The 15,097-nt window shown below is 52.9% G+C and overlaps 1 protein-coding gene across 1 annotated transcript in view; it reads right to left on the bottom strand.

The window, feature by feature from the left end:
* GAD1 (glutamate decarboxylase 1) overlaps positions 1-11,947 on the bottom strand; it is a gene marked incomplete at both ends in the record, with an annotated part of 28,685 nt that extends 16,738 nt beyond the window's left edge. The window contains 5 exons of the mRNA XM_080621542.1: positions 1,830-1,920; positions 3,934-4,176; positions 4,899-5,057; positions 9,976-10,038; positions 11,878-11,947. Of these exons, the coding sequence (XP_080477668.1) occupies positions 1,830-1,920; positions 3,934-4,176; positions 4,899-5,057; positions 9,976-10,038; positions 11,878-11,947 (626 nt within the window). The remainder of the gene's footprint in view (positions 1-1,829; positions 1,921-3,933; positions 4,177-4,898; positions 5,058-9,975; positions 10,039-11,877) is intronic.
* Positions 11,948-15,097: the final 3,150 nt, after the last annotated feature.

The raw sequence follows: 15,097 nt of genomic DNA, 5'->3' as shown, positions 1-15,097 counted from the left end.
TGGACAGAGCCTTGAGCAGCAAGGTCTAGTGTGAGGTGTCCCTGCCCATGGCAGGGGTGGTTGGAACTGGATGATCTTAAGGTTCTTTCCAACCCTAACTATTCAACAATTCTATGATTATTTTGCATTGGCTATACCTCATACAAGCAAACAGATACTCAATTTTCATACTCCAGAGAAGCATTTTCAAGATATGGGCAAGAAAAGCATAAATGCATCAGAACCAGCTTTACAACACTAGCTATTTATCAGTTCACTTTTTAAACCACACAAAAGAAAAAGCGACCTCATTTTACAAAGAGAAGTTACTCTTCAGAAGTGAGTTCAATGTTCTTAATAATGATGTCAATATTTCATAATACCACCACAGTCTGCCATGCAGCAGAGTTCCATTATATACTATTGGATTTGTACAGTTGATTACAAAAGGATAACTAAGCTAGGATGACTAAGTCAAAAAAAAAAGGGGGCTTGCAAAAAGTGACATGCTCTGAAGTATGTTTTAGTCATGGAGGGATGATATTTAATCAGAGTTTTCTTTTAGAAATGTAATCAGATTTGTTTTCACACTTCAAAGCACTTTGCAAAACATGTTTTACAATTACAATATACATTGCTGGGGTTTCTTCCCAATCAACTTTTAAATCTGAATATGCCATACCAATTTTTAGCGACCAGGGAACTAACTAAGAAGACTCCCATGAAGAGCAGGCTGGTTCTGGCTGGAGCACCTTCTGTATTTATTTTTTTTTTGTTGCTAATGTCACAAAACAGGCACTGCTCATTATCTACATAGAGCTGCTATTAATCAACTATATTTAATGAACCTTATATTTATGGATGGGCCAGTGGAAATATTGTTGACTTCCCCATCTGCAGATAGGTTTCATGTGTTCAGCCAATTAGCAACAAACAATACAGAGATAGCGTTAGAGTTAAACACACCCAATACAGGACTAAAAGAGAGCGATCTGCTACCTGACCAAGACTTTGGACTCTGATCACATTTTTTATCATGTACAAATATATTTAAATATATAAATAAAAACTGGCTAGGTTTTTTGTGTTTGGTTGTGTGTGTTTTTTTGGGGGGAGTCATTAATTACACTCCTTGTTGCAAAAATTCAGCATAATACATTACGTTTACATCTAGCTTTCATTCGTTTTGAGGTCAAGAAAAATTAGGGGAAGTTTCACAGACTCATAAAATCATATAATGGTGTGGCTTGGGAGGGACCTTAAAGATCACCTAGTTCCAAACACCCCTGCCATGAGCAGGGACACCTTTCAGTAGACCAAGTTGTTCTAGGCCTCATTAATATGTTCTAGATGTAAAATTTAACTTTTTAATACTTCCATTTATCTATTTATATACAATTTTAATAAATCTTAGACTAGTTCCTTCATTATCATCGAATCAATTTTTAATGGTACATTTTAAATCATTTTGAAGGCATCCAGAAGCTGCAGAATTACTCAGTCTAGAGACAAAGCTTTAACAAGAAATCAGGAAAGAATCAAGAAGATTGGTCCAATAGAAGAAAAATCATTTCATGTGATTATATTAGAATCATCATGTTTAACTTACCATGTGTTCTGGGATATTTGCATTTCTGTTGATCAGAAATGTAAAACAGTTCACCCTTATTGAACAGTTTTCACTGCTTTGCTGCCACATTAAGAAAAATAGGAGACGCTTTTATTGAAGACTCAGCAACTGTCATTTAAAGAAGAAAATCACACAGGTCTGTGACAATGCACATCTACCATGCTAGCTGGCAGGCCCAGCGAGCACAGTTCACAGACGCTGACAAGAAGATACTGCTTACATGTTTGTATTAGCAGTCGATGTTAGCCACTCCCCGGCCAGGCCAATGATGTCCAGCCCTGTGGAGAGCTGATTGAAAAAGCGAGGATGACCTGTAAAGAGAATTGAGAGCAACTTAAAGCAACTCCACCGGTAAACGTCAGGTTTCAGATTTTAAGCGTCCAACCATTCTGACACAAACGATAGCTTTGCAGTTGTGACACACTCGTAGCAAGGTTTTCGAAGCAAGTCCTGCTTACGGGGAGACCTTTAACGGTCTTGTTCCGAACTTGCAAAGCCACTTGGGGTAGGAGCTCCTGCATGGAATCATTAGCGTTTAAATTAAAAGACAGCACCCAGGAGCCGACTGAGCCCGTGAACACTTCCGGAACCCGTGCAAGGGCTAGACCAACTCCAGAGCCGCCCGTGCCGACCGGGAAATCGAGCTGTCAGAGGGAGACGGGGGAAGTGGCGGGTGTATTTGGCAGTGACAACTTGCAGGGGCTGGGGACATTTGCACCTGAATAGGGAGAAATGGGAAGGCTCAGCGCTGCTACAGAGACTGCCCGGTAGGGGAGGGGTGCGGAGGAGCCGGTCCCTTGCTGAGCCTTTGAGGGGAGGAGGAAGCTGTCATGATTTAGCCCTTGCCTCAGCTCTCTTGGGAAAGGACATGCAGATGACACGCTGGGGACAGCCCAGTCAGAGCGCGGGGGTCAGCGCTCGACGCCCGGAGGGACCCTGTCACGTCGCATCTGGCTCATCACGGGGAACATCAGCATCATTTGACATAAAGAAATAAATGCAATTCTGCTCCCAGCGATGTCAGAGGGGAACTTTGGAAGCGTAAGCCTGCCGGCGCTGCCACATCCCGGCACATCCCGAAGAGGATGTTGCCACGGAAACTGTGGGACACGGGGCGGAGGGGAGGGGAAGCGGCCGGGCTGCTCGTATCCCGGGAGCCAAGAGGTTCAGGGCTGGTCCCACGGATACCACTTCCCTTCCTCGCCATGACACGCAGTTTGGGAAGTTATTTTAAGAGACATTTCGCTGACACCCCGCAAAGCTGTCAGCGAGCCTGAGGTATCTTGAGGCTGGGCTGCAGACTCAGCTCCGCTGGCTTCAGAGGGAGCTTCGCCCGGGGAGAGAACATGAGCCCGGGAAGCCAGGGCGTGTGTTCTGGGTCATTACACGACCCGGGCAGCTCTCCTTTAAAACTGCACCAGGTGCTGCTTTGAACAGAGCTTGTGAGAGACCGGATACCTGTACCTCAGCTCCGGGGGATGGGTCCGGCCGGCCCCGCGAAAGTTTCAGGGAACCGATGTCAGCATGAGCCACAGCTGCCTGGCCAGAGGCGAGCAGACAAAAGCCTACTGCTACAGCTCCCAAGCAGCGCTTGCCGAGCCGAGCAGTGCCGAAGAGGGCAGCTCGCTGGGCAGAGCTCAGCTCTGGAGCAGGACTGGGGAGGGCGGACACGGCCTCCATTCCGTTACCGCCCCAATTCCCGACATACTTGATTAGGGCTTTTTACCAGTCGAGCTTTCCGCTGATATATGATTAAACATTTCAGGCCCAAGAACCTGAAAGAGTACAGACTTTGCTCTAGAGCCTGGCTCACCCAGCAAAAGAAGTGATTATAAAGGGGCATTTCTATCTGATTCAGAAAGACCTGGACATGGGGAGGGGGGGCTCCTGGCTAACGGGCTAAAATCCACAGGGTTCCTTTATTGATGATTCCTAAGATTTCAGTCTATTTTTCATTAAACGTCTGGTGAACATAAAGAAGAAAAACTGCAAATTCAGTGTCATTTATGCCCTCATTTACCTAATGATATTGCTCCCCGGAGATACAGACAGCTCGCATTTCATCAAGTGAAAGAGATTACGTCTTAAAAACTTGTTTCTGGTCTCTGCAAACAGCACTGAGCCCTGGCCGCCGGGGATGGATGGAGCATCAACAACTTCAGTTTCTGAGCAGAGACCTTTTCAAGCGCCTACAGACAGCCCTGGACCTGAGCCTCCAAGGAGGCAGAGTCGAAGGCGTGGAGAGAATGCGGACTCCCTTCACTGTGGGTCAGAGAAAAGCCCCTGGAGAGACTCTCCAGAGCAATGTGAGAGAACCTACCTACCTGTCCTCACTCCGTATTTCAGCGTGTCCCGGCAGTCCACCAGGATCTGCTCCAGGGACTCCGGGTTGTCCGACAGCTCTAAGTTGAAGCCCTCCATGCCCTCCAGGAGCTGGTGCGGGTGGTGGAAGTCCAGCACTTTGGTGGATCTATCAAACGTTTTCCTCACGTAGTTGAGGAGGATGTCCACAACCTCCAGCAGGAACTGCATGGTCTGTTCCTCGCCATTCTTGGCGGGCAGCAAATCTACGTGATAAACCAGCTGTCAGCGCTTGCTTTGGGAGCGAGAGGTGGAGATGAAACTGCCTCGGCCGCCTGCCGGGTTTCCAGGACCTGGATGGCAGCCGCGGCCCCGGCGCAGGCTGTAGCGGGGCGAGTGCTCTGCCCCGCTCCTTACCCAGCGAAAGAAACACGCCGCTGTCCCGGGGTGCCGGCCCCTGTCCCTGCTGGGGAAGGGCGAGCGCCTACGGGAACAACGGGGGCACCTCCGAGGCACCCGGGCAAGAGTACGCCCTGCAACGCTAATTCTGTGCGGGGTCAAAAACACCCCAAACCCCAACTGCCTTTCTCCTGCACCGCTTCCCCCCGCCGCCCGCGAAGGGATCCATTTCACTTCCCCACCCTCCTGGTCCAGTTCCAGCAACCACAGTCGGCTTCGCTGCTATTTTACTGAGGAGGAAGCCCAATATTAAATGACTGTCCTCCCGGAGACTAGATCTGGAATGATCCCGGAGGAACAGCTGGAGCTGAGCTGCGGGGGATCAGCTCAAAGAACGCAAAACTGCATCTTAAGAAACTTGTACACATCGCCAGGGCGGCTGTCAGCAAACACGCACCCAGAGCCTCATTCAAAAAACAGCCAGGCTAAATCACGGGCTGAACCTGGCCGCGCTTCCAAGGGAGGTGACAGCAGACTGCTAAGGGACGTGCCCGAGCTGGATCAAGCAGAAACTGTGAAGAGTGTTTACCTCTGGCATACAGATTGGAGAAGTCTGTCTCGGTGCGCCGGAACCTGGATTCCTTCTCGCTGTTCTCGCACGTCAGCAGGCTCTTGGACGACTGCCTTTCCTTCAGGGAGCTGACGATCCGGCTTTTGTCTTCCAGGCTGTTGGTCCTTTGCAGGAACCCTACATTGTTATTGCAAGGTGCACAGGTCAGAGTTTTCTCACTTCCCAACATGTTTAGAAATACCCGAAGCAGCTCGCTAGACAACAGTTCTAAGCGATGTTGGATCTGAATCTGACTAACGAGGTCAGGAATAAGAGTATTTATGGGGATTATTTGCCTCAAGGAGGGAGAGCTCAAAATGCCATCAACTGCAAAAACGCAACCATGCAAAAAAACAAATTTTCGTCATTTAGTGCAGTGGTAAATTCTTATTAAGTCGATCAGACAGATTCCACTTCAGTAACCAGCCACTGGAAGAGAGTTCAGGATGAGTCAATGCTATTTCAGCCTGCAGGCGAAGTTTATGGACCTAACAGACAGGGGCAATGATGTGTGATTAAAATCAGGGCCACTTTCAGTTCTCATGATGGTGCTCTCACGCACAAAAGGCAGGAGAAAGAACAGCCATTCTGGAGCAGCCGTCCTGAGAGCTACAGAGCTCTGAGGACACCGGTGGCACCCACCAACAGCACTTTCCAGCTCTCCGTACCTAATGGCACGTGCCCAGGATTTTCCACCTAGAAAGATGCTGTGATACTAAGACCGATCACGCCCGAGGTGCCAGGAGCACCACTCTCACCGGAGACGCAGCCCTGGCGCCCAAGAGGCGATCACAACTGCTGCTGTATGTGCAGCGGCAAAAATAAATCCCTTCACTCCCAGAAATAGGGCGGTGGGCACCACGCAGGGCTTGTGGCGAGTAACCAGACCAGACCACTTTAATAAGGCAGGGAGAACATTTCGTTTTCAGCATCTGACCCATTAAACTCATGCTCATTAAAGCATGCATGGTGTCCGGCTTTTCTTTATTAACGAAGGCATCGGATTTTGACCTCCCGGGCTGCATCAAGCGCGCCTGAACGTTTGGAGGAGACAGAACGGCAGCACCAGCTTCCTTTTTTCTTTCTTTCTTTTCTTTTAAAACAAGTAACAACTGAAAGCAACGCTCGTCGCCGCTGAGGATATTTGCCAGAGAGGACTACTCGAGGAAGAAAACCAGCGCCGTAAATCCGTTCACCCTTGTCCGGCGATGCTGCTTCTCTCCAGCACGCTCTGCTTCCCGACCAAACACCCCAACCCCCCGGAGCCCCGGCAGCGAACCGGGGCTGCGGGCACCTGCAGCCGGACACTGAGCTGCTGGGCCCATGTCCCTACTCAAAAGGGAGTCCAAATGCGTCTCCAGGAGGGCAATTCACAGGCAGGTTTGTCAAGCACAAGCTTTCAGTGAACGTTCCATATTTTGCCTTTAAGTAGTGATCCTCTACTGATTAGTTTCTTTTTACGATGCTTTTAGGAATACGAGTTACAATAAAAAGAACTCTCTTCTTGCGTAAGTTAAGAGCAGGCGTCTAGGATCGATTACGTTTCATTTTGTTTTACTTTTGTTCCTACTGCTTTAACGGCCCTCGCAGTGAACACTAGCTCCTGCAACAGCTACGCGGACCGGCTGCTAGGGAAGCAGGTTCAGTCTAGACTGAATTCCGGCACGATCTTCTTGCCCCAGTTCCTGTGGCTTCAACTGGCATTCTTTTTCCATTTGTCTTTCTCTTAGGCTCTCGCTGGCAATGCTCAGCGTGAAGAGTTATGGGAGACCACCACAAGCACAGGAGCGCTCCCCGCCGCTCAACCGCTGCCCTTCTCGGCGCTGAGACACGCATCCTTCGGAGGCTCCGGTGGGAAAGGAGCATGCAGCTCTTCGGTAACAGAGAAGGGCTGCAGCTGCCTCCGGTTCGGCCTCAGAAAGGCCGGGGCTTCGCTGAAAGGTCTGGCTTAACCAGAGACACGCCAAGGAGGCGGCGGCGGCAGCACGCTGCGGCCACTGAGCTCGTTGCTCGCCCAAAAGACTTAGCGGCGGTTCTTCCCGCGGGGTCTCCTGGCCTCATTATTATGTACCGAAGTCGACGGGATCAGCTGGGGCTCGGAGCGGCTTCGCACGGGACCCGACAGACCGCGGATGTGCGCGCCCGCGAGTGGGGCGTCTCCAGAGCCCTGAAGGAGGAACTTGCTGCCGACCAGCAGCGGCTTGCTCGGCCACGGATAACATGTGCTCGCCCAGGTCCCTCGGCCACATCAGTACCTCAGGGACCTAGAGGCTCCAGTACATGCGGAGCCCGGCGAGGACATTCCTGTCCCCGGCTCTTCCCCGAAGGTAGAGGCCGCTTCTCAGTGCAGACCCGCGCCCGGCTGCGGGGCAGCGCTGCAGTCCGCCCTCTTGGGATGGGATCCCCGACTGCAGCAGCGATCACCTTCGTCTGTATCCCAGGTGAAAAGTAAGGTCGGTGTAGGAGAGATCCACCAAGTAGCAGCTCCTGAAACAGCAACCGCGCTGCTTGTCCTGTAGCAGCGGGAAGCGCAGTCTTTCCCGGAAGCCGCCACCTCCCGCAGGTGCTCCACAGACAGGAATTCTCAGCGATGCGCTTTAAGAGGCCGAGTTTTTAAAAGCCGACTGAAGCAGGCTGGTGAAGAGGTTTTTCGGTCTTCAGCGTGACCACAAATCCGGCGTGACTTCAGTTCGGCCTCACAACCCTGCGGGGGCGCCGAGCCAGCTTCCGCGGCAGGGATGGCCCCGCCGGGCCCCGGTGCATGTCGGTGGGCAGCTGCAGGAGATCCCGGTGCCCTCAGCGTCGTAAATCCGACTGACTCCGCAGAGGAGCCGAGTTTCTAACCTACATGGCTGCTTTTGAAATCCCTCTTTCTGCGTTGCTCGCTGGGCCGGGAACCATTGGCTGGCCGGGCCGAGCAGCTGAAGACGCACCTGAGCAATTTTACTACTTCCAATATTTCCGCTGGCGCCGAGCACATGCCAGCAGGATTGGTCCAAGGAGCAGCAATAGTTGTTGGGGTGGGAGTGAAAGGTGTAGCGAGCAGCTCCAGACACAGGGGGAAACCTGACATACTTCGTGCACCGTGACAGTTCATTAAACCGCTTTAAAATATGTTCCCTTTTCTTTTAAGCGGATACGTGCAGAAACGAAGAGCGTGGGGGTGTGGCAGCGGCTGGGTTCTTTCTAGACGGTGGCCTTCAACCAGAAAGGAAAAAACCTAATCCTCAAATCGGTCAGTTGTTCGAGAAGAATTAACATACCTCTTGGATACGTAATTACCGAAAATGTCAACCCCCTAATATACAACACAGGTGGAAGAACGGACTCATTGTTCAAGACCTGCCTTGTCACTGAGCTCAACCCTTATTTAAAGTTTGCGTTCAAAATGAATCGATTTTTGTGTGATACACACAGCAAGAACAAAATTCCGCGGCGCCTGATTTCCTATAGCTTTGTGGCTGCGCCATATTTAAGGTCCTGAATGATGCCTTGTGAAAGGTAAGGACGAGGGGATATCATCTGTAATAGTCAAACGTCAACTGGTTTAGCATGTTTATTTAGGATTCCTGGCAACCTTAAGATTTGTCTCTATCTATTTACCAAAGGCAACCTTCCCTCTCTGTCTTTGTGAAGGTGTTACAGATTCAAGTGGGAGGGCTCAGAAGAGCGAATCCAGTGGTCGCGACCGAATGTGATTATTCTCAATACACAATCACTAATCAGGGTGTACTCTTCGCGCAAAACAGCGTGAAAAAAAAAAAAAAAAAAAAAAAAAAAAAAGTCAGCAAGGGAAACCAGAGCCAAACCCACAGCAGACCTGCTTGTTTTAAACTCCATCACACAGCTTCTACTACACTCTCTCCTGTCTGTCTCATCCAAAATGGTGGGATATTTCATTTGCAGTGTATTTGAGTCCATCGGGCGAAACCGCTCTGTCCCTCCGTAATCCTGGTAGTCTAGCAACACGGAACAAGCCTAACGGTGCGTTACTTTATCAGTTCTGCTTGCCGGGCTAAATTAAAACGATGATGAAAAAGCCCATCGCTACAGCCACTGACTAGGCTGGTAGTGAAACGGTCCATTAAACCCAGATCAGGAGCTATTTATAGAACTAAGCGACTACTCGTTAATGTCGCCTGCGGGTACCAATGAAATCGCTAATAGACACAGGGCTAAACATTCCCAGCTTGGTTCTTTTCCAGTCCAAACTTCCAGGTAATAAAATGTTTGGCAAATGAGCTTCGACTCAGGCAAGTAGGGCAAGAGGTTTAAATATATCTTTGCTTTGAAAAAAGGCCCGTTTATCCCACGGACTAATTTCCCACCCCCCAAAAGAGGTAGCTGAGGAAAATGGGAAATAATTGCTATTCATAAGGGGCAGGGGCTACGCTGAACAATTCTGCCCATCACAAACTGAAGATTTGACTGTCTGCGAAAGTGAAGGCGCTACTGAGAAATCTGGAGAAGGAAGACAGCTTGTTATCTGCAAATGAATCTCTTGCTATAACGTTGCGATCTGATTGTGCATTTGTTTTCCTTCCTGCATTTCAGTGTCTGCACGCTGACTGGCTGCCAGTGCTATCTTACCAGCACAGCAAGCTGACGAATTGCTCTTTAATAAGGCTCTCGTTAATCTTTTCCCCCCAGGAGATCCGTATTTTCCAGTCAGATAAGGCTGAAAAATTTCAGACAGCGAGAGGCGGTCAAACCCCCGGCTCGTTCCTCGCCGCCAGCCTCCCCGACGGGCCCTGCTCTTCCCGCCCCCGGGGTGGCTCCTGCACACACACACACACACCCCTCGGTTAATCACAGGAGGGGCGGCGGGGCCCGCAGCCAAACTTCCCTCGGCGGAGGAGGAAGGCCTCGGCCAAAGCAAATCCAAAGGGGTGAACGGCGGCCGGTGCCAGCGGCGGGGCCCGGGCCGCCTTGCGGCCGGCAGGGGGCGCTCGAGCCCGGTCACCGGCGTTGCCCCGACCCGCGGAGGGAGGACCGGGGGCCCCGGAGCGAAGCATGGCGGGGAGGGTTCCGTACGGCGAGGCACGGGCGGACTTACCGCATATCTTCAGCCCGATCTTCCTGGTGCATCCATGAGCCACGCCGCACCACGAGTCGTAAGCTGGAAGAGAAGACAGAATCGTTCCGCTGGGGCGGCGCGGCCCCCCCGCCGGGAGGAACGGCTTCTTGCGAGCCTGGCGGCGCCGGAGCGTGCCGGACGCGGGGCCGCTGAGGCCCAGCTGACAGCGAGGTGACAGGCTGGGCCGCCGAGACGAGAGGGAGAGGCACCCGGGACCTGAGCATCTAATAATTTACTGGCGGGGCTCCAGGGAAGTGGCAGCTTAAAATAAAGTGGCGTGAAATGGGGTCACTAAAGAGTTCAGGAATTAATTGGGTGAAAAATAGTATTTGACTAGATGATCGGACTTGCATGACTAAACCTCGGATGGACTCACGAGCCGTCGACGGCCGCTCTAGGGACGCTCCCGGCCGGGCCCCTCCTCCGGAGCGCTCTATGCTCCGCGACCCGACCCGGGCCGCAGTGTGGCTGCCCCGGGACCAGCAGCCCTTCCCCCGTCGGCCCTGCATGGCCGAGAAAAAGCCGCCTAGAGGCTCCTGGACGGGGGCAGCGCCGGGGTTGCGGGTCAGGCTGTCACCCCCGGACGCCGCACCCCGGTCACGTCCCGGTCGGCCCCAGCCCAGCCAGGGAGAAGTGGGAGGCGAAGCTCGGGGATGAGATGCAGAGGGCGTCGGGCACGGCACAAGGCACAGCCGAACCTCTTCGGGCCCTCGCCCACGGCCCCGGGGCAGCCGTGGGTCGACAGTGGCCGCAACGGAGCCGAGAGGGCGGCCGGGGTGTGTGTGTGTCGCTGACGGGGCCGCGGAGCCGAGGCAGTCTGAGGGCGTGAGAGGGGAAGACACAGAGGGGCTGGGCCGGAGCGTGGAGAGTCCCCGGCGGAGGGGAGGAGCGGACGGGCAGGGCGGATGAGCCTTCTCGGCTGGGCGCTGCCCTCCCAGAGGCGAGAAGCCCGGGCGGGCTGGGCAGGGAGGGGTGCTGCTCCCAGGTGCGATCTCCTGTTTAGACGAGTTGCATTTAATTCGATTTCTGCGTGTGACACCTCAAGCCGGCGGCAGCGGTGCCCGACACCCTGCCCAGAATAAGACCGGTGCTGCCGTTTGCCCACTCCTTCGCCCCTTCCAGCTGCAGAATAATAACAATAACGGCCCTTATGCTCATGCCTCATAGTCCTTTCAGGGTAAAAGCTATTCCCCGCTTTGCTGTGCCTGACAACCTCTCATTTCTTACTGCTGCTCTTTGTCTCTGAGGCTTTATAGCATTGAGCTTCTTTTTTATTTATTTTCAGTAGGCGACGGTCTGAATTGCCTGGCGGGGCTATAAACCGATTCTCTATCCACCTGCAGCAGCCTCTGCTTCCCACTCACACCTCAATAACTCAAGGCGAATTCAGAGCAATTAGCAACAGAAGGCCTTGAAAAGCTACAATTAGCATCCAAATTTCGCTTGATTACAGGCTTCAGCGTAGGCTGAAAGGAAGCTGCAGCATTAGCATTTATAAAATATAAGGGGGGGAACACCCGCTTTAAGCCACTTCGCCCTTTAACTCATTCTTTTCTCCACAACCTGCCTTACAACATCCTGATTTTTTTGCCATCTGGGGGGTTCATTTTATCGTTTATATCCCTCAAATGTGTCTGTAAGATAAAGGCAGCTCTGGCCGTTGAGGTGAGCTTTTCCTTCCAGCGTGTTATCCGCCACAGACCAACCTCTCCCGCTCCCACCAGGAAGATGGTTTCTTTGTGTAGAACACTTTCTGCACCTTGCTTAAGGGCGCGGAACGGGGCTTCTCGGATTTATCGTTTTGTTTCGAAATTGGTCTTTCCCAGCCCAGGTGGAGGAAGCCTCCAAAACACTTTAAACGAGGAAAATATTAAAACCTACTTGTGGGTCGTAAGTTAGTCGGAGCGGGGTCCGGAGCGTCGTTGGAGGACGAGGGAGCGGAGGAAGCCATCCCTTCAGCAACCCAGTCCCCGGAGCCCGGGTTTCCTCCGATATTCCTTCGAGGGATGGAATTTGCTGGAAGGAAGAAAAGGCGGTTTTAGAAGTCTAGTCTCCCGGAGAACCACACCGGAGTCCTGTTCGGGGGCAGGCGGCGGCGGTCTGCAACGCAGCCTCAGCCGCAGAGGTCCCGGGCGGCGACGGGACGGGAAGGGAAGGAGAATGCCTCGACAGCCGCAAGAGCCAACCCGTCCCTCCTCTGGATGCCGAGGCGCTCCCCCCACACAGCCCGCGCCTGAATGACGGATTTAGCAGAGCATGAAGTCTATCGCAATTATATCGCTGGCCGCCGAGCAAAGCAATCACCTGACTCGCGTTGGATGGAGACCAATGTGCAAAGCAGGCTTCGAAATCACCTGCCCAAACGACCTCAATCCAAAACGGAGCCCGTTTCTGTGCGTTACCATCCGAGCCCTAGACACACGCTGGGCTAAACGTTCAGGGAAGACTGTCAGATAAACCACCGCCACCACAAATGCGTGTTTTGCCCAGGTCCAACAGCAGGCACCACACAAATGTGTATTTGCACACGCATGTTTCAGCAAACGGGGACAAACACACGCTTCAGCACTAACCAGCGCTCGTCCGCGCTGCCTTCAGCGGCACAAAGGGCAGGAGAAGGCATGTCTGTCTGGGGAAGGAAGGTGCTGGACCAGCTCCTCGCCAGATGTTCAGCTCTTCCCTGGCCGACACCGCGTTTCAATAACCAGTACAGAGTCACTGATCGAAATTTGCCGGGTCAGCGCCCCCTCACCTCTTTGTCCCCGCGGCTACCCGCGATTTGGTTTATTCCCCTTGTACAGAAAATGAAGGTTGCGGTAACGAACAAACGCTTCCTTTGTTAGCGGCTTTTTCCAAGTCTGTAGCTAGGGATTCATTTCCACTACTGAGCGGATTTACGCCCGCGTGTAAAAGCAACGGATCAATGATTTCAATGGAAAACAGGTATTTCACTTTTGTAACAGGAAGAAGAAAACAACCATAAAGCAGAAGAGATTCTCTAGACAATGGCTGGAAGTGAAGTAACAGGTTAACGCAATGTCTAAGGCGCTGGCTGTCTTAAAATACCCGTTATCTCTCTATAGGTACGACAGCGACCAAACCCGATTTTAGGAAAAATAAAATAAAATAAAAACTCCAGATCCTCAGAGAGGTTCCCAAAGGTTTGAAAAAATAGGATGCTGTTTAGAGGAGACTTACCGAGGGCACGAGCTGACGCTGGTACTGTCGGAGCCCAGGGAGGCAGGGCGACTCCAGCCTGGGAGCGACCTGCCGCTTATAAACTCAGCCAGACACGACGTCGGAATACCAATCGTGCCGCGGAATTTAATGCGAGATGACCTTTTTTTCCAGAAGTGCTCGGATTTGCTTTTTTAAAAGCATGAATCGCCGGTTGATCTGCTGCGACGCAGGCATGAGTCACAGGGCTGCCGCCACCCCCTCCACCCCGCTCCGCACTAGAGCTGGGGACCGGCTGGGGCGGGGAGGGACGGCCCACCGCGCCCAGTCTGCTTCGCTCCGCGATGGTGGGGCTGCCCAGCGGTGGCGGGGAGGGCACCCGGGCACCCCGGGCAGGGGCCTCTGCCGGCAAGTCTTCAGCCGAGTCCCTTGTGCGGTCGGCGCCGGGGGTCTCCCTCGCTAGCACTGGCGTGACCCAGGGTCACCGGCTGTTAACAGGCGGCAGAGCACCGCGCACCTCAGCGTACCGGCAGAGGAGCCGAACCACCGCCCCGACCGTCCTTATGGCCCCGTGCGGTTCCCCTCAGCACGGTGCGGGCCACGGATGAGCCAGGAGGGGTCCGTGGCAACGGCAGCTTAGCAACTCCCCCATCCCCGGTGCCAAGGGCTCTGTGTGCCCTGCCGGTAACCCCGCCAGCTCTCTCGGACAGCTCACCCCCGCCGGTCCCCCCCTCACCGCCGGCTGACAGCAGCGCCCTCGCCCCGGTGTCCGCCAGAGGGTGGCATAGGCCCGGGCACGGCAGCAGGGAACACCTGGGTTTCCGAGGCCTGCCCTCGGTGCGGCCCTTAGCTTACCATTTTATACCATACACCCTCTTGCTACGAGAAACATTAAGACAACATTTTGTTTTGTACTCCCGAAAACCCCAGATCTGTGTTTCTCCATCCCACCTCCCAAACGTGCTTTGACAACACTGTGCAGTGGCAACATTGGTGCTACATTTCAGCATGTCGTGGTAGCTAAGCAGATGCCTAGACCAAACCCTTCTCACAAAGATGGCATGCAAGGGGCTGGGAGGAATCTGCAGTGAGATGGGAGGAGGAGAAAAAGCCCAATGGAGCAGGAGACTTCATCCCATGTGGGGGATGCTGGGCAGTGCAACGAGCACCAGGGACATGTCCTTGAAGGACTTGAAGGAAGAACAAAAACTGACAAGCCCTTTTTGGAAAGGAGACCAGACAACTGACAGCACTAATAGCCAAGACAAGCGCTTCGCAGAGCACACCTACTGTCTAGGAACTGGGCATGTAATGAAAACATCAACAGCACAAAAGCCAGCTTTTAAACATAGCTCTAAAGGTATTCACAGCACCAGCTGACATGACCTTTTTCCATCTCTTCCTGGCTGTTGTTTTAAAGGTGTTTTCAACAAATTCAGCAATATGTTTGCTCAGTTCAGAGCATGAGCAATAATAAGATAACTGTAGATGATGGTCTTTATAAACAGAAACAAACATTCATAGGAAATCGTGGCAGGGTTGCAGTACAAGGAGTCAACAAAAGATCACGCAAAGAACTCCTAAGCCATCCATCAGGCACACAGCCTGTATGCTCACTCCTTTCCTTCTGCTCTTCCAAAAGTGCTTGTGTCTCGAGTAAACAGACATGATTTAACATCAGCATTTACACTCTCAGAGAAGTGAAGGTCCACTAGGGAAGACACCAGACAGTGAAGACCAGGGGGCTTTCAGCGGCACGATAGAACGAAGAGTCGCTCCGGCACCGCGATGCCCGCGGTTGTGCGGCACCACCCGCCCTCCGCACCTGGGCCTCGCCGCTCCGTTCAGTACCGAGGACAGTGCCCGCCAGCCCAGCCCTGCCCCGGCTCGGGCAGGGGCACAGCCCCGGGGGCTGCGGCGAGGG

Source organism: Psittacula echo (assembly GCF_963264785.1).
Source record: "Psittacula echo genome assembly, chromosome: 6".
In the NCBI taxonomy this organism is placed as follows: Eukaryota; Metazoa; Chordata; class Aves; order Psittaciformes; family Psittacidae; genus Psittacula; species Psittacula echo.
This window is presented reverse-complemented; position numbering and strand designations above follow the sequence as displayed.